At 46.8% G+C, this 18,244-nt stretch overlaps 1 protein-coding gene across 12 annotated transcripts in view; it reads right to left on the bottom strand.

Moving 5' to 3' along the window:
- The window catches only part of UNC80 (unc-80 homolog, NALCN channel complex subunit), a 114,130-nt gene that overhangs the window by 38,451 nt on the left and 57,435 nt on the right, over positions 1-18,244 (bottom strand). For 7 of the 12 annotated variants that reach the window (XM_069860500.1, XM_069860506.1, XM_069860505.1 and 4 more), the window contains exons 27-40: positions 16,757-16,960; positions 15,170-15,270; positions 12,027-12,224; positions 10,081-10,188; positions 9,155-9,293; positions 7,222-7,403; positions 6,741-6,872; positions 5,877-6,063; positions 4,959-5,090; positions 4,301-4,444; positions 3,809-3,909; positions 2,856-2,942; positions 1,890-2,073; positions 652-746 (exon numbers count right to left, since the gene is read on the bottom strand). In XM_069860500.1, the coding sequence (XP_069716601.1) occupies positions 652-746; positions 1,890-2,073; positions 2,856-2,942; positions 3,809-3,909; positions 4,301-4,444; positions 4,959-5,090; positions 5,877-6,063; positions 6,741-6,872; positions 7,222-7,403; positions 9,155-9,293; positions 10,081-10,188; positions 12,027-12,224; positions 15,170-15,270; positions 16,757-16,960 (1,994 nt within the window). The remainder of the gene's footprint in view (positions 1-651; positions 747-1,889; positions 2,074-2,855; positions 2,943-3,808; positions 3,910-4,300; positions 4,445-4,958; positions 5,091-5,876; positions 6,064-6,740; positions 6,873-7,221; positions 7,404-9,154; positions 9,294-10,080; positions 10,189-12,026; positions 12,225-15,169; positions 15,271-16,756; positions 16,961-18,244) is intronic. The other 5 variants (XM_069860510.1, XM_069860511.1, XM_069860513.1 and 2 more) reach the window with 2 other exon arrangements.

Here is an 18,244-nt window from a genome sequence, read left to right as displayed (position 1 = left end):
CACATACTTATTTTGATGCCTTCATTTCACACGTATTTGTCTGGCTAGAGGACCCAAGTGGGTGTTGCAGCTCCCATTTCCACACTATGTATCTACCAAGCTTTAGTGACAGGCGATGTACAGAGATACTAACTTACTGATCCTTCAAAGTTTTATGATTCCCATGAACATTTAATATAGTTAGACAAACTGAAGGCTTTTTCAAACCTGTTTCCTATATGGATTTCCAGTCTTTGGCAGAAGAGGCGAACTGACCTCTCATCTCCTAACCCCAAGATATCTTCATGGCTCTGAACCACTCTATCTTGATCACTCTGTTTAGCCTTTGGTGTTGACGAAGCCAAACAATTAAATGATTTATGTATGTCTCCAAAGGATGGTGTACAGCGAATACCCAGCAAGCTACAGTGCCTTTCAAATGTAGTTGTATTTGTGGGGTTTTGGCTGCCTGTGAGGTCAGGGCATTCGTATTATCCTTTAATATGGGATCTTGTTTCTTGCAACCAAGCTCTCCTCACGGGGAGACAGGAATGCCTGTCAGCAAAACTTCCCTCCTTGACACTGAAACAGGATGATCAGGCAGAACATATTGCTGGCATGCATATAAACACATCATTAAGCAGCTTGTCCAGTTCAAACACTCACTCCTACCTTCAGAAGAGCCTCAAATTGTGTGTCCTCATGGACTGGTAACTGAGTTGGGATATCACACTCATTCTGACCGTGCACGACAAGTGTTTTTGTACCTGAAGGAAGAAAAGCAGTTACATTCTCTCTGGCCTCTATAGCTCCATCTCGAAAGACTGCTCATGGAGGTAAAGTGACAGTTAAAACTCATCCCTGAGCAGGCAGACAATGCCAGTCCTGTCTGGAATCCATTCTGGAGGGTTAGCATTGTCTCTCACGGTTCCACAGGTAATGAGAAATGGATCTATTCATAATGGATGAGCTGGCTCCAGCAGCAACTGTCACTCTGAGGAAGGAACAAACCTAAGAGTTCAAGTCTGCTTTTCAGCGAGGTATCTTGTGATGTCCTAGGCTCAGAGCATGCTCTTCTTGGGCTCTCTCAAGGCTTAACTGAGAGGTTGCATTAAATCATCCAACTCTGAATCATACATCCTGTCAGTCTTTCACAGCCTGACTGACATAAAGCTCTGGTTTGAAAAGTCAGTTCTAATTCACTTTCTCCATGGTTCATTGGAGCTCTTAAAGTGGCTTTCTCAATCTTTGGGTATTAGAGGCAGAATTTAGTGACTGAATCCTGAACTCAAGGTAAACTGACTTAGAATATGCAGCCATTTGTAGCAGGTCTTTTTCTGATCCGGTTCTGATGGATCTCCTTTTTTGTAGAATAGAATCACAGAATCATTAAGGTTGGAAAAGACCTCTAAGCTCATCCAGTCAAACCATCAACTCCACTGTGTCCACTAATCCATGTCCTGAAGTGCTCCGGCCACATGCTTTTGAACCCCTCCAGGGATGGAGACTCCACCTCTGCCCTGGGCAGCCTCAGCCAGGGCTTCACCACTCCATCAGTGAAGCAATTTTTCCCTGATATCTAATCTAAACCTCTCCTGGCACAACTTGAGGCCATTTCCTCTCATCCTATCACTTATAACTTCGGAGAAGAGACCAGCACCCACCTCACCTACAACCTCCTCTCAGGGAGCTGCAGAGAGCAATGAATTCTTCCCTCAGCCTCCTCTTCTCCAGGCTAAATAGCCCCAAGTCCCTCAGCCGCTCCACATAACCCTCGCTCTCCAGCCCCTTCCCCAGCTCTGTTGCCCACCTCTGCACACCTTCCAGCCCCTCAATGTCTTTTCTTGTATTGAGGGGCCCAAAACTTGAACTTGAAAGTGAAGGAGATTTAACAGACTCATTTCTTATACCTGGCATTGAGGCAGTCACCAGCAGCTTCACTTCACATTGCTCCTTCTTCATAGTCTGCTTGAGATCCTTGAAGAACAGTCCTTCTACATAACCCACCACTTCCCAAAGGAAGGTAAGAGTGGCAGAAATGGCATCCATGCCCCACTCGCATGGGGTTCGTACGAAATACATGATCAGTCCTACCTGCAGGTCAGAAGTAAGAGAGTATCAGGTTATACACACACTCCTAACTGCGCAGAGCATCAAATAAACACAGAATATTGTTCTACCTTTCTTCACTCAGAGGAATAAACTTAGATCCTGGAAGTTTATACATATTACAGAACAGTCTGCCTGTGTTATTCTTCCTTCTCCTAGGGAGGATGAGGGTTGGGGGCAAGAAGTTCTGTTGCAGCCCAGCCTTAAAAGCCACTGTTGATGAGGAAAAGGGAGAACCCCTGCAGTAAGAGACTGCCTACGCCTTCTGCTCAGGTGTGCTGCCACATAGACAGCTCACAACCAACAGAGGACTCTTGGAGTAGCATACATCTCATCTGCTTCATCTTCTACCTGTACCAACTGCATTTTCCACAACCTTGAAAGCAGCTGCTACATTTGCTCCAACAGGACCATCTCAGAGCAAAACACTTTCTGAGTCAAAATTGAGTAAAACAATTGAAAGTTCCTGGCGCTGGGATCCTTCTAAGTATCTACATCTCATCTTTTCCATGGTTCAGTTCAGAAATCCATGACAGGTTGTGTAGGGGTTTAATAAAAAGTCAAATGTGTGTTTCCTCTCTCTCTCTGGAAGGGCCGCAAGGCTGGTGTGAACCTGGCGGCTGGCACCTTCAGTCAGAAGCAGAAATGAGCTATATAGGAAAAGTTAAGAGCATCTATTTCCTGGCAGCTTGTGACATTAACTTTCCAGGACCCATGCAGACAGAGGTGAGATCCTGGGCCGTGCAGTGGTCTCACAAGCTACTCACCAAGTAGTTAAAGAGGATATGAGATGTCTGCGCAGGGAAGTCTCCAATGTTCAGCAAAAGCTTCCTTAGCATATACATCAGCTCATCCTGGAAGAAAAGCAAATGTTTTTATCTTTCCAACACAAAATGCAGAATGGGTTTATCCCTTTTGCCCTCTCTGGCTTTGTTTCTTCCCATTTTTCCAAACTCTCTCGTTCAGCTCTTGTTGCATGAAGCAGATTGGTTTGTGTTGGAAGAGATCTCAAAGCCCAACTCCCCTGCCATAGGCAGGGACACCTCCCACTGGATTCCTTCTATGGCCTTCACCTTCTTAACTCATAGTAGACTTGAGCTAGTGTTATGGGCATTAATACACATAGGACAACCCATGCAAGTCACATCTGCTGAAAGCTTCCAAGGAAACACCCCTGTTCTCCATGTTCTGTACTCATGGTTGTAATAGGTCCATGAAGAGAGGGTAAACCAGCAGACTGTGATAGCTCGGAGTCCTCTGAGGCTGGGCAGTGCAAAGCTTCCTTCTCGAAGACATTTAAACAGGAGTCATGCTCTGAACTTCAGTAGAAGCTTTGGGAACTATGTCTGAGAAGTCTCAGGTATAGTGAGGCCACTAAGACCTGATTACTCAAGGAACCAAAAAGCAGCCTTTCCTGGCCTTTCTCAAGGTTTAATGTTAATATTGTAGTCAGCTCTTAGGTGGTGGTTTGTAAGATGAGGACAGTGATATCACAGACATCACAACACCAAGTGTGCGGTTGAGAAAGCAGCATGGAGAGTCTCACTGCCTTTCCTCCAGACAGAACTGGCACACCTTTCTTTTGTAAAGCTTAGCCATGGCACTAGAAAGTGGTTTAATGAGACAGGGAGAGACAGGGCCACCCCTATCTTTCAGAAAAAGCTGGATGTGAACTAAAATGTAGTGGGAAGGGGGTGCAGAGGGAGAGAGGAAGAATTACCTGTCGGTTGCTGATTGTCAGCTTCTCAAGGAAATGGCGCAGAACTGTAGAGGGGTCTTCAATTAAGCAGTTCCACAGGACCTGCTGAGCAACAGCACTTACTGTAAAAGAGGAGAACACAGTCAGAACTGTCTCCCTTGGAAAAGCCTTGACCTGGTGCACTGAGATGAAAACATTTCTAAGCTACCACAACTGTCCTGTGGGTCCTAGAGCTGCCGGTCACCAGTGTAATCATCTCAAGCAGTAATGACAGGTCTAACACTGGAACCTTCCCTACCTACTGGTGGTACGACAGGAAGCACTTCACCACCACAATAAAGAAATAACCACTTGGATTCACAACTCCAGATAGACAAAACTGGGCATTAAAAGCCATACATGCATGTTCCACTTCAGTTACGACACCCAGCAAATGTAAATCATTGTTCAAAGTGCTGGTAGGTTCTGCCACCCTCAAGCAAGAGTCCCTCCAAGTTTAATCTAGGTCAGTACCAGCTACTCCATCCTCCCGGACTTCTCCATCTTCCATCAAATGGACAATGGGGAGCACTGCTGCACAGATGCACGCCGGAAACACAGCCTGAGGTGGTTGTGGCACGTGGTGGTTTGGAGTGTGCTCTGTAGTGTGTTCTTCATCTGGAGCAGCAAGAAGAGTAGAAGGTGAGCGTTAGCAAACAAGCCATGATATTATCCAGGTAGGTTAGTTAAATGTTTACGTTAGGTGCCATAGAAACAGAACAAAATGACAGGCTGTCCGATCACTGCACAAGCACAGCAGGTTTACTCATATCTCTGAGAAGAAACCAAGCCTCCTCCAACTTCTCGATCAAAAATTTTCATTGTAAATATATATTTTTACAATTTATATTTCTCTTCTTGTAGGAAACCCATTTTCTTTTTGCTGAAATCCCCTTTCATCACCATTTTGCAGCCAGAGTGCTCTCCATGGCACCACTCTGTAAATGAAACATGAGAAGTAAGGGATGACACTGTGACAGCAGGAGCAAATAAAGTAATGCAGGGTAGTGATTTATTATAAAGTGGCTCAAGCTTTAGCGAAAGGACATGCCACCAGCCTTACGAGTCAACAGAAAAGGCTTTCAGTGAAGGAAATCCTAAGAAACGATACTCCAAAGTGAAGTCAACCCACCTTCTGCACTGACTGCTGAGCGCACTGACCAGACAGAGCCACGGCGGAACGAATAGTTGCGGTGAGAGGTACTGGAGGTGCAGGAGGGACTCACAGAGAGACGGCGGGAGGCCAGGTTGGCAACTTCTTCTACTGACAGAGAGAATGGGAAATGTCAATCCAGATCCAACTGACAGAATTCAGGGAACTCTCTGAAGGACAGCACTTACAGCTGCACCAGAACATTGAAAGCCCATGTCAGATAACACTCAAAAGGCACAATTTAACATCTCTGATGATCTGGTAGTTCATTTACTCATGGTTTTTGAACTAGCAGAGCATTGTTTTATAAGAGCGTTCAGTGCTTTGGTGAGTAACCAAATGGGCTCTATATTTCATCTACATCTTGTTCACCGTCATAGTTGCTGGTGCTTGGTTTTCCCAAAGAATCAGGATTTCTGCTCTCACAGATTTCCCAATGCACGTTTAGATTCAAAAAAAATCACTGTACTCAGCTAATGGCACATCCCTTGGAATGCCTTAAACAAAATCTGTGTGCTCTGCTAGCCTGGACCAAGGGAAATCCTCACTCAAAGTCTGAGCTGTTCATGATTCGTGTCAGGTAAATTTGGCCATCAGAAGATTTGGTACTGAGGTTGAGCTGCTCATCCAGGCTCCCCCAGCTACTAGGAAGGTAGAAAATTCCAGGGACAATTCAGTCCAACCGAAGACAATCTCCTTAAGACAGATACTGCCAAAGGGTGATTCCTCCCATTCTTTCATTATTAAAGGGTTAAAGCTATGAAAGACAAATTTCATTCCTGAGCACACCAAAGCAGGGACTCTCCTAACACTAACAATCAACGTTCCAGCAGTGGCCTATGCTGGTGGCAGGTGTTCTCAGGCTCCTGGAATGCAGTTCCTGGCCCTGGAGCACACCTTCTTCTTCCTGCTCGGAGTTCGGGGTGCAGGTTGGCTCATAGCAGGCCTCCTGGGTGATGGGGATGGCAGTGATGAGACTGGCTTCCCGGCCCAGGCGCTTCTTCTCTTCCTCCTGCTGCAGGTTCTTCAGGATGTGCTCTGCTCGCTGATGGGAACGTGAGACAGCTCTGGCTGAAAATGACTTCTGTCAGAAAGCAAAGAGAAGAAACACAGCCAGAAGCTGTTAGTTAAGATGCACACATCCTGTGCTTTCTGCCAGAGACTTTAGTGACATTCAGCAACTCCATTTCTAAATACAAATCAGACTACTGCTGGCTGAACAGAGGTTTACCAGGAGACTCCTCTACAATAAGCATTGGTGCAGGCTTCTCCCAGGAGATACCACATGAACCAGAGCAGAGGAAACGGTCTGTCAGATTGTCCAAGTGAACTAATCTGCTCTTGGAAAGAGCAGCTGTGTGCTCCTAAGACCTTAGTTACTGTCTCTCACAGCGGTGTGATAGGCAGCACAGTACCTCAGTGAACACAGAAAAGCCTTATGCCCCTGAGCACCTCCCATCCCTGGAGGGGTTCAAGGCCAGGTTGGATGGGGCTTGGAGCCCCTGATCCAGTGGGAGGTGTCCCTACCCATGGCAGGGGGTGGGACTGGATGGGCTTTGAGGTCCCTTCCCATCCAAACTACCTCATGATTCTGTGATCCTATGTAGAAAACTGCGTGCCCTGCACGGATGCTGTACGAGATTTTTCCCAGCTGAGGAAGACAAGAAAACTCAAGAGTTTAGCCCACATCTTCTGGCTTCAGATTCCTCCACGCCACTACAGAATGAAACCAGTGTTTACTCTCCCAGCGCCCCTGCTTACCGACTGATCTTCATTGATAGGATCTTGCACACTCCCGCTGCACTGAGGGACCCAGGGAGGGTCAAACATTGGCACCGATGGCATCCCGAGGACAGGAGAAGGCAGAGTGAAGTTTATACTTGGAGGAGGGATCTAACAAAAACACAGAAAACTTTTTGTTACCGTAGACCATTATTAATGCCAGTACTGTGAATTAAACATTAGCATAAGCACCCAAGACATGGATCTGCAAATTTTTCCTTACTCCGTATCTCCCTATACCCCATATGACATAGGTTTCTTTCTTTCTCTCATGTTTAACTTGACCTGTGTCTACATTACGCTCTCCCCATTTCATTCTACACATCATCACCTCCCCCACGTGTGTGACTTAAGAGACCTTTTTTTTTCTCTAAACACATTTTCAGGCAATTTTATGGCAGTTGTCATCACACATCTATCCCACGAGGCAAGCTGCAAGTGTTGCACATGTCCTGCCTACCTTGAAGATCTGCTGTGCTCCCTCTTCCATCCTTGGCCAGACTTGATATCTAAACCTCCAGAGGGTGTGAAATTTGAGAACGGCGTTCAGTCTTTGCACTGTCTCCGGGTGATGAAACTCGGACATCAACATGTCAGAAACGGCCTCTGGCACTTTGACAGCACACAGCAGGAACATGGCAGCTGCAGGCAGAGACCATCCCGTCACCTGTTTGCCTTAATAACGTGTTTATTTGGGAGCGAAAACCTGTAGCTCTACAAACCCTCACCAAAAGAAACTCAACCTTGCCTCCAGAAAGGGGACCAGCAGCCTCTAGTGAAAATTGTCCTGCTTCATGAAACTAAGAGTGTGTGATTCCACCTTCACGAGCCACGCAGCACTGTGTGATGCTTGTTAAAGGTTCTGGAAAATCTGCTTTTAAAATAAAATGCAGTTCTCCTCACTGAAACCTCAGTTGTGACTGGTGTAAAATAAGAGGCAGCTCTTGACATAGAATCATAGAACGGTTTGGGTTGGAAGAGACCTCAAAGCCCATCCAGTTCCACCCCTGCCATAGGCAGGGACACCTCCCACTGGATCAGGGGCTCCGAGCCCCATCCTGGGGGCTTCAACAGGACTAATTCAGTTTGGCTTTCAAAGATTCCACTTCCAAGAGATGTCAGCATGATTTATAGAGGCTGGGTTAAGAGAAACTCAGCCTTCCCTCTGAGCAGGAGGCAGTGCCCTAGTAGAGGTCTCATGGATCCATTTTCACGCATAAAACTAAAAACAAATGTTCTGAGTTAAATGGGCGCCATGCACTGATCACAATCTGCTTCCAAGAGAAAATGGAGTTGCCAGGAATTGAGAGACACAGGACCAGACCACACTGGAAAACAGCACAAGAGAAGCTGTGTCATTGGAGTCCATTTGAATATGAACAGACACAGCCCAACTCCAGACTGATGGAGGACAGGGAATTTAAATGGGAGTCCAGAGGAGGCCAGGAGGATGATCTGAGGGCTGGAGCACTCCACTGTGAGGACAGGCTGAGAGATTTGGGGTTGTTCAGCCTGGAGAAAAGAAGGCTGCGGGGAGACCTTAGAGCAGCTTCCAGTGCTGAAAGGGGCTCCAGGAAAGCTCGGGAATGGTTTGAAGCTGCAAGAGGGGAGACTGAGATGAGAGCTTAGGCAGAAATGTCTTGCTGTGAGGGTGGGGAGGCCCTGGCCCAGGCTGCCCAGAGCAGGGGTGGCTGCCCCATCCCTGGAGGGGTTCAAGGCCAGGTTGGATGGGGCTCGGAGCCCCTGATCCAGTGGGAGGTGTCCCTGTCCATGGCAGGGGTGGAACTGGGTGGGCTTTGAGGTCCTTTCCAACCCAAACCGTTCTGTCTAGATCTGGTGGCTGCTCCTCCATAGTCAGAAAGAGGACATTTGCTGCCGTGTCTGCCTCAACCCTTATTCAGAAGGCACCAGGCATGAGAGCTGTGCTGATGAGAGCCACTCTGAACATCTGCAGAAAACCAAGGCTGCCCTTGCAGTGTCTAGGTTCTGCCTTGCACTGCTCCAAAGTCCTGCTCCAAATCTGTAGGGACCCTCCTGTCTCACCAGCTCAGAGAACTTTCTGCTTTTTGGTGTTTTCAATGTAAGTATGTCAAGTCTTAGTAAGACTGATTGGAAAGCGTGAACTCGTACTGAAGTAACCAAGAAAAGACCTGCAGGCTCAGGCAGGGTCAGTAGATGGTGCTATGAGTACACTAACACAGGAGGTCTTGTTACCCACCTTGTGGACAGCAACACTACGAGTTTTCAGGTTTTGACCACGATGAATGTAATTTGATAGAATCATAGAATGTTTTGGGTTCGCAAAGACACCCCAAAGCTGCCCTGCGAGGCCCTGTGATCTTCTGTGAGTCACGCAGCCAGGGTGGCCATACTCGGTGGTGTCGCTCTCTTACCTGCTGCTCCAGCCATGTGCTCATCCACGCTGAGCAGGAGCTCCCACGCTGCTGGCTGGATGTCCCCATACATCTCCTCCGTGAGGATAGGAGCTGCCTTGATGAGCAGGGACAACGGGGCAGGGGAGAGGCTCATCACCTGCGAAAAAACAAGCCAAACCTTAAAGCTGAGCTGTGCCAACTATTGAGTGAATGACACGCTCAGCAGCTTTAGTTTTGGTCTGCAGATTAACCACTGGTAACTTCTAGTTTCAGCCATTTCTGACTGTGCTCTGTAGAAGAATGTTGTTTTCAGCCTACGCTGAAAAAGGAGTGTTTGAAAGCTAGTTCATAGTATCACAGAATGCCCTGAGTTGGCAGGGACCCACAAGGGTCATCCAGTCCAGCTCCTGTCCCTGCACAGGACACCCCAACATTCACACTGTGGGGCTGAGGGCGCTGGCCAAACCCTTCTGGAATATTGTCAGGCTGTGCCTGCTGCCCTGGGAGCTGTTCCAGGGCTCCACCACCCTCTGGGGGAAGAACCTTTCCCTGATGTCCAACCTGACCCTCCCCTGGTGCACCTTCCTGCCATTCCCTTGGGTCCTGTCATTGCTCACCAGAGAGGAGAGCTCAGCACCTGCTCCTCTTCCCTAGTCACTCATGTCAATGAAACACTGATAAAGAGGACAAAAAGGAAAACCAGGCTCTCCTAAAGTGGTGCACAGTGATATAGACCCAAGAAAATCTCAGTCTGCCAAGAATAGCCCTGTGAAGAGCCTGCTGCATCTTCAGGAACACTGAAGGAGGAAAACATGCAGGGCTGAACTAACTGATAATCCAGAATGCTTCACAGGGGCTTAGAGATCTATATACATTCTCCTCTTTGTTGTGTGACCTGAACTCTGTGTATCAGCCCCGCTAACAGCACATGGCCTAGGCAGTACCTGGTGCCTGATGTATTTCAACATTCCTGAGTCCTTCTTCCCTTCCAAGTTGATATCGATCACTCTCTTTTTCAGAGAAGGAGTTCTCAAACATGACTTGTCTGAGCACTGAAAAGAAAGAAAGAGAAAATGGAGTTGATGTATAGATTTCCCAAAACATAGAAAGGGAGGAGATAAAGTACATGGGGATAAAGTACAAGAGGATAAAGTACCAGAATCTGTCCAGTACCAGAGCTGTAGCACAAAGCCTTCCCCTGTGCTGACGACAGGCTTTGCATCAGTGAGATGACATCTCATCCAACTGCCTTCTCTTTTTAACAGTGCATTTTCCAAGAAACACCTGAGGCAGGGGCCAGTAAACCAAACGAGGAATGTGAATGTGCTCTGTGTAATCACAGAATCATAGAATGGTTTGGGTCAGACGGGACCTTGAAGCCCAGCCAGTTCAAGCCCCCCTGCCATGGATGATGAAACGTCTATCACTTGGCCTTGCGATTTAAAATTGGAGATGAAACACCACCCAGTAACACGCAGTGTTCTTTTGCTGTTCTGCCAGCTGCACAGCTCAAGCCTGTCCTCTGTAGAGAAAGCGACTGCCTCTCTTCCTAAATAATGAAGCAAGACACTGCTTTTCTCCATCAGAGGAAACAGTCGGGGGCTCCAGTTTCCAGGAAAGCTGTATCAGTATCTATTGTTTCATCTGTTCAGTGCTTTGTTCCATACAAATATCCTTTAATTTTCTAACTTGACAGGAAACAATCTACTTGTTCATGAATCAACATTAGGGACTCGTCTTCCACTCCATCATTTTCCACTTAAGAGGGATGACAGCCTCTTCGCCCACCCGAAATCTTGATGACTTCCATGAACATCTTTGTGTTCAACATTACTGCAAAGCAGTTGAATGATTATTCAGAACAATTGCAGCCTGTCCGTGTGGTCAGGAATATGAAAGTATTAAGCAGGTGATGATGTGAGTCAGTTTGTACCTGGGTAGGCCCTTTACTGAAAGCAGAAATGTGTTTCCACTGAAGTTAAAGGCACCGCTTACATGGTTAAAAAGGCACCATCTTGTTTGAATATCCTGCTGAGCTAGTCGCGAGAAGTGTCACTAAGGAGACTGTAAAATCAAAGACAAAAGTATGCAATTCTTGGAACAGCTCTGAGAGCTCAGCCCTAAAAGAAAGAAATCATGAAAAATTTGACAGACAGAGAGAGATGAGGTTGCTCAGCCTGGAGAAGGCTCCAAGGAGACCTTATTGTGACCGTCCAGTAGCCGAAGGGGCTACAAGAAAGCTGGGGAGGGACTGTACACAAAGGCTTGGAGTGATAGGACGAGGGGCAATAGGTATAAACTGGAGAGGGGCAGATTTAGACTGGACACAAGGAGGAATTTCTTCACAATGAGGGTGGGAAGGCCCAGGTTGCCCAGAGCAGGGGTGGCTGCCCCATCCCTGGAGGGGTTCAAGGCCAGGCTGGATGGGGCTTGGAGCCCCTGATCCAGTGGGAGGTGTCCCTGCCCATGGCGGGGGTGGGACTGGATGGGCTTTGAGGTCCCTTACAACCCAAACTATGCTATGATTCTATGATTCTATTATTTTACAAGAATTCCAAGACTGATTCTTATTAGAGATGGGAAGAAACATGAAAAAAAAAAAAAAGAGACTGGACTCCAGGGGCTGATAAATAAAAGAATATTAAAAATAATGTCAGGTTATAAGCTTGCTGCCTTGTCAGCAACTAAGGTTCTTCTGAGTCAATACAGATCATGTTCCTTCCATAATGCTAAATGACTTAGTAGGTTTCCTTGCAGCAGAGCTGTGTTTAGGAAGGATTGTGTTAATTTTGTCATGAAAGGGATGTTTGAATACATTATGCAGTCCTTCAAGGTAACTGAGACCTGCCCAGATAAACCCCTAAATGTTCTACTTTTCCCATCTACTCACCTCCTTTTGCTTTTTGCCTCTTGCCACACTGTTCAACGTGTTGTTTTCTCGCAGAGAGTCCACCGTGTCTCCATAGAGGAGTTTGATGGCTCGGACAAGGCGAGCGCAGGACCGGCTGTGATGGAGGTAGCAGTGTGGGTGACAGTAGTCAATGTGAGTACATATGAAACTTTGCTGGTTGCACAACAGGATCATAACCTTGAAAAGAAAAAAAAAGAGCAGAGTTATCTGTAGAAAAGAGAGGCCACATAGGGCAGCCAGTGATGGGGATAGCCAAGCTTACTTTTGCACAGCCTAGCTGAGCAGATAAAGGATTACAGAATGGTTTGGGTTGTAAGGGACCTCAAAGCCCATCCAGTTCCACCCTCTGCTATGGGCAGGGACACCTCCCACTGGAGCAGGGGCTCCAAGCCCCATCCAGCCACCACTGCTCTGGGTAACCTGGGCCAGGGGCTCCCATCCTCCCAGGAAAACATCTCTCCCTCAGATCTAACCTTGGCATGAAGCTCAACACAGCTTTTTCGAAACACTACGTGTGTCTGTGCAGAGCTCCATACTTGCGAGTGGTTTACGAACTCGCTAGTTGTGCCTAAAGAAACACTGGTGTTAAAGCAAAGAAAGAGACAGAGCTGCTGCAGATATGCAGGTTCGGCTGGGGTCAAAGACCAAGGAAACCAGTGTTCTCTCACTTTGCAGAAAAGCTGCTATACTGCCACTCTTAGAAGAAGGCTTAGACTGGAAATTCTCAACTTCTCAGTCATCACTATAGCTACAAACCCACCAGGTTCAGGGGTTCATTTGCCTCAAGGATGGGAAAGTAAATCCCTTTGTATGCTCTGAAGCAGGAATAATCCGTTCCAGTTGTTCTGCACACGCCTGGGGAGGCCCATCCAGCCTAGCTTTAAGTTAGCTGGCTCAGTCACCCTTTCTGGTGGTGTTGCCATGTGGCAGAAAGAAACTGTAAAACTCATCTAAGAAACAGAGTAAATGTTTGGGCATTTAACTATTCCGAGCCCTGCTTTGCTGCAGCAATGCTGCTATTAGTCCCTAAACTAATTAATTAAAGAGAACCTTGGGTGAGTTTACACTTTGGTGACTGCTTTCTGGTGTAACTCAAGAGTGTTTCATCCCAGAGGGGCAGAGCTCAGCTGAGCAGCTCTTTGTACATTGGGCTTCATGTCACACACAAACCCATCCACTCAACGCTCGTGAAAACACACAGGCATCCCCAAGCCTGTGACATTATAGGTCACAACTAGCTTATATTAATTCTTCTCTTCACCCCATGGCCTGGTGCAGAAATACCCAGAGCTACCAGAGAGAGACTATCCTGTCTTTTCCATTCATTTATATGCTGTGCAGCTGCAGTCATAGAATCATGGAATTATAGAATCATGGAACACCCTATAACTTGTGGTCATGGTACACAGACAGAGAGTGAGGACGGCGCAGAGGAAATGCTGCTGCAGGCAGAGAAGCAACTGGAACCAGTGATCCTTTTGAGCGGTTTGTCTCTGACAGTTAAATAGGGCAGGTTTCTGGTTTGCCTGTGGTTTTTATGACCATCCACCCACACCTTCTTTCCAACAAACAACAAAGAGAAAGTTCTCATGCGATATTGGTACTTGCGTGGCATTAACGGGAGCAGGTGATTTTTCAAATCTTCCTTTCTCCTGTGCAGGTTAATCACATGTAAAGCGAGACAAACATCTCAAGTCCCCTTCTGTTTATGCCTTGTGTTTATAAATCCACACATCCTCCCACACAGAGCAAAGACACCACGATTTATCCTAGGCTGCTAGCTAGGGAGATGCCTTTATCCTCTAGAAAGTCATCACCTCGTACACATTGTCATGTCTATCATACTCAACTTAGTACACTGGGATTTCCAAATTATAGAATCATAGAATAGTTTGAGTTGGAAGGGACCTTAAAGATCATCTAGTTCCAACTCCCCTGCAATGCGCAAATCTAACAGAGAGGCCAGAGAGTAAATAGATAGAGGCACTGTCTTGGAAGACATGACATTCAAGTTCCCCACCCTGCCACCCTCTTCCATGAAAGATTGCTTTTCAAACCAAGAACTGCTTGTGACATCGCAGTATGTGATTTAAGCTTGTTAGAATAAATCATAGAATAACCAGGTTGGAAGAGACCCAACGGTCATCATGCTCTTGCCCACACCCCACAGGAATGGGGCAGTTGAGAGCAGCCTGTGGGAAATACTTGGAGAAAAGAGGGGGATATCGACTCATGATTGGCAGCAATCTTTCTGAAAGGCAACTGAGAAGTAAAAACAAACTTCTGGAAGGCGTCTGTTCTCACACGTTTCTGCAAAGCACGTGCACAAGGGCACACTGTATAGAGTGTACACCACAGCATGTATAGTCCAACCACTGCACTGAGCTGTGTAGACTTGCTCAACTGACTTTTGGCATGTCTAGATGATGAGTACAGAGATCACCAAAACAGATGTCTACGGCCCTGCGTAAGCAAATCACATTTACACCGTTGTACTCCTCATTTGTTGGAGAGTTGAAGCTACACAAGGCCCTGTTGGGTTAGAATTGTGATGGAATGCACCTAAGGGAATCAAAGAAAATGCGTATTCCCCCCAACACCGAGATGCACAATTAAGCTCATTGCCACAGTTAATGGAGACAAAAATATATAAACTGCCTCAAAAAGGGTTTGGAAAAACTCCTTAAGGAAAAATCTGCTCCACGATATCAACTCCAAGCTCAAGTAGCTTCCAAAATGCCATTTTCCAGAAGCTGGGAACCCATCTCATACTACAGCCCATCCTGTTACTCCTCCTGAGCTACCTTCTCCGAGCCATGCCGGAGAGAAGACACTGAGCCAGTGAATTTGTCAGCTGAGGTAGCACAGCTAGAAAGAATAGTCCCTTTTCCCTTATAAACTATATACAGGAAATGAAGAGAGGGAGCAAGACAAGAACTTTCTGGCTTTAGTCCAGTTTAGAAGCGGCAAAAACATTATTTCCAAAGGTCGCAGCTTACTTACACTTGGGATCCTTGATGCTACCTGGAGAAAGCACAGACTGTGAGCTGGTTATTGCTAGCACAGATGAATTCCCACTGAAAATGCCATCCTTGAGAGTGCAGCCGGCGACTCATACTTACGTGCAGCCACGACATGTGCCGGTGATAGTTCTCCTCGGCGCCTGTGTTGCTCAGCACCTCGGGCTCAATGCTAGGCTCGCTCGCGCTCCAAGGGCTCCCTTCTTCAAAAGAAAAATACCCAAAAGGTGGTTGTTTTTTATCGCTCCCCATGTGCTTAAGGACTAGGGACAGCACTTGTAAGCCAGGCCAGCCTTGTGGGAACAGCCTAGAGTACATTGGAAAGGCTGCATTTAGACACCCCTCCCCAATCCTTGTATCACGCTGGCTTGACAATTACAAGAACCATTTAGACTCGGCTCAAAAGCCGTCTTGTCAGTAGCAAACACCACTCCCTCCCCACTTTTTTCTTTAAAGGAAGGGTAGAAGGCAAATGGAAAACATCAGAAACAAATTCTTTGCACCCTTCAGATGCTGCAAATGGTTGGTTTAGTGATCTGCATTGACTGGGCTCTGTGGTCAAAAACGTCAACAAAAATCCTACCAGAAATGGCATCCAACCAGGAATGCCAACGGGCAACATCACCGCTCAGTGCCCGGGAAACTGCTAATGTCATGGGGATGAAAGGGGAAAAAAATCCTGATTCCAGCACACTAGTTCTAAAGAACTTGGGCAAGGGAGAGGTTTCTCTGGGAACTTCACTGATCCCTGCGTTTCCTCTAGCCGTAACCTCCTGGAAAACTAGCATTAATGCTGATAAGAGATGGCTGGGGCTGAACTCTGGTTAATCCTTTCTATCTCTTCCTTAAGTGAACTGTGACTCGCCAAAATCTGCAGAACAGGCAATCCCACTCTCCACATTCACCTACTGAAGCATCTTTTGGACAACATTAAAAATGGCCATCAAGCTCGGGAGTTTATTTTCAGCTCCAAACGTAGCCAAACCATGTTTTTTCTTAACAGCTCTAACAGAGGGAGCTCCTTTAATTCAACTGGGATGGAGATTTCTTGTGGCAGGATGCAGATTTTGCTTCCTTAAGATAAATATAAGGGGATCCATCTTTTGAACACTAAGGAAGGCATCCGCAAGCTATAAAAATATACGTATATGCTAATGTGTAGGTATATACTATGTAGCATGTACACGTTATGCTCTACCTATAGGAATATATATATAACATGTCATACACGACATGCCTACGACACCATAAGCTACATAGAAGATGAAGTGCATGTCTGTACATATATATATATATCTCCTATCTGTTAATGCGGACAATAAAATATCATATGTGCATATGACCTTACGTATTCATTACACCACATGATTTAGGGGGTGTGTATGTGCCTATACACACGTGCATGTGCTCCCCTAAAGACAGCAGCAAGCGTTTGGCTGGCAGCACCAGCATTCCAAGAGTTCATGCTCTAACACGGAGCTCTGAATTGACAAGCTGTGTGCGGAGCTGACGCTGCGCCCAGGGTTTTTGACCCATGGTCCTCCCAGGCAGACCCTGAGGAGGATTCTCGGCGTTTCCTAGCCTGCTAGGGTTATGGGGTCTCTTGTTGTTTCTAGCTCTGCTGCAATCATATCAAAGTTTGGGTCCTGCCTCTTGTCCCCTCCCTTTCCACCCACTCATCTAAGTTACCTATATCAGTGACAGTGTCCCTGCTGTGGGACAGCTGCAGCTCCTCATTCTCAGACTCTGAGTCCTGCCGTGATAACTTGGTGCTCTTTAGGCTGCCGGCCCGGCGAATGCTGGAAAGGGAACCCCCCTTCTTCACCCGGAAACTGCGGGTTCCTTTAATCTGGAGCAAGCGGGAGCCTCCTATCCTGATCTTCCTGCTGGGAACTGTATTAAAAGAATAAGAGAGGACTTTTTTCCCCTTAATTTTTCCCCATTTCAAAAAAAAAAGAAAGAGATCCTGGCCCTCCCCTCCCTCCCGCCCCTTTGCTGCCAGCAGGTATTGCAGCATCTTCTCTTCTACCAGGGGCTGTGGGGACAGAGGCTCCCTCCAAAGCCACCGCCAATGCAGCTCTGTCAATCAGGCAGTAAAGATGCTTTAGGGAAATGTGTTCAGCACCTCATTTCCTGGAGACCTGGTGCATCACCTCCGGCCTTGTCTGTGTTTGGAATTAGCCCTCGTTCAACCACCAGCAAGCAGAGTCAGCTGCCCTAACAGAAACCCAAAACATGGACAAGGAAAACGTACGATTCACACCAGTTTGGATCAATTCCTGCCAGGAAACAGGATCTGCCCAATGGATGTAAACTGCAGTTTTCTTTGCCAGCCCCCGGGGTTTGCATTAGCGCAGAGTCACCTCTTGCTAGGGATGGATGGCTGAATCCCACTCATGAACAAGGCGCCACGGACAAACCTATTCTCCTGTGGGCTTGGGTTCTGTAAACCTCACTGAGCTCTGCAGTAGGAGCAATTATTTATTGATAGAGCACGGGTGACTGCAGAAGTGTAGTCTGCTTCGTGAGGTTAGCACGCAAGGCTTCTTTGAAGTAAGATTTGCATAAATCCGTGTCTCTGCATGTTACTCTTCATCATTAGAATGCTTTAGAGGAAACGGGAGCACGTAGATCCTCTCCTTCAGACAAATCAGCAGCTCTCAGGCATTAACAACATCCATTGACACTCGGCATTTTTGATGAGCACAGACATGAAATGGTTCAATGTTCAAAGCACCAACCGTTTGCACTGTCATTCTCCTCCTAGTTCAAAGGCAGTAAGTACATGGCACTATGTCAGTCCAAATGTTGCAACACCCAGTCATTTCACTGCAGATGTAATCAGGCAAGGCCACATCTGATCGACTATCCTTTGGTGTGGTGTTGAGAATGAACAGGATCCAGCTTTTTGGATACCACGGGGAAGGAAAATATTTTAACAGAATTGTAGTTTGGCTTCAGGAAAAAAAAAATTTAAAAAATCAAACACACCTTTACTCCTGAGAATGCCCCTAATTCCTCCAGAACCCAATTCCTACTGTTACTTTCAGTGGCTAATGTTCTGGCCGAAGACAGCGGGATAGGTTTTGAGAGCTGATACTCAGTCCTCACGAATCAGCTCGGCAAATCACTGTAGAGCGACCAGAGAATCTCCCTCCAAGTGACCTTAGCAAGCAC

Source organism: Phaenicophaeus curvirostris, chromosome 7, assembly GCF_032191515.1.
Source record: "Phaenicophaeus curvirostris isolate KB17595 chromosome 7, BPBGC_Pcur_1.0, whole genome shotgun sequence".
NCBI classification, from domain to species: domain Eukaryota; kingdom Metazoa; phylum Chordata; class Aves; order Cuculiformes; family Cuculidae; genus Phaenicophaeus; species Phaenicophaeus curvirostris.
The sequence above is the reverse complement of the archived record's forward strand: the minus strand, read 5'-3'. Positions and strand labels throughout refer to the sequence as shown.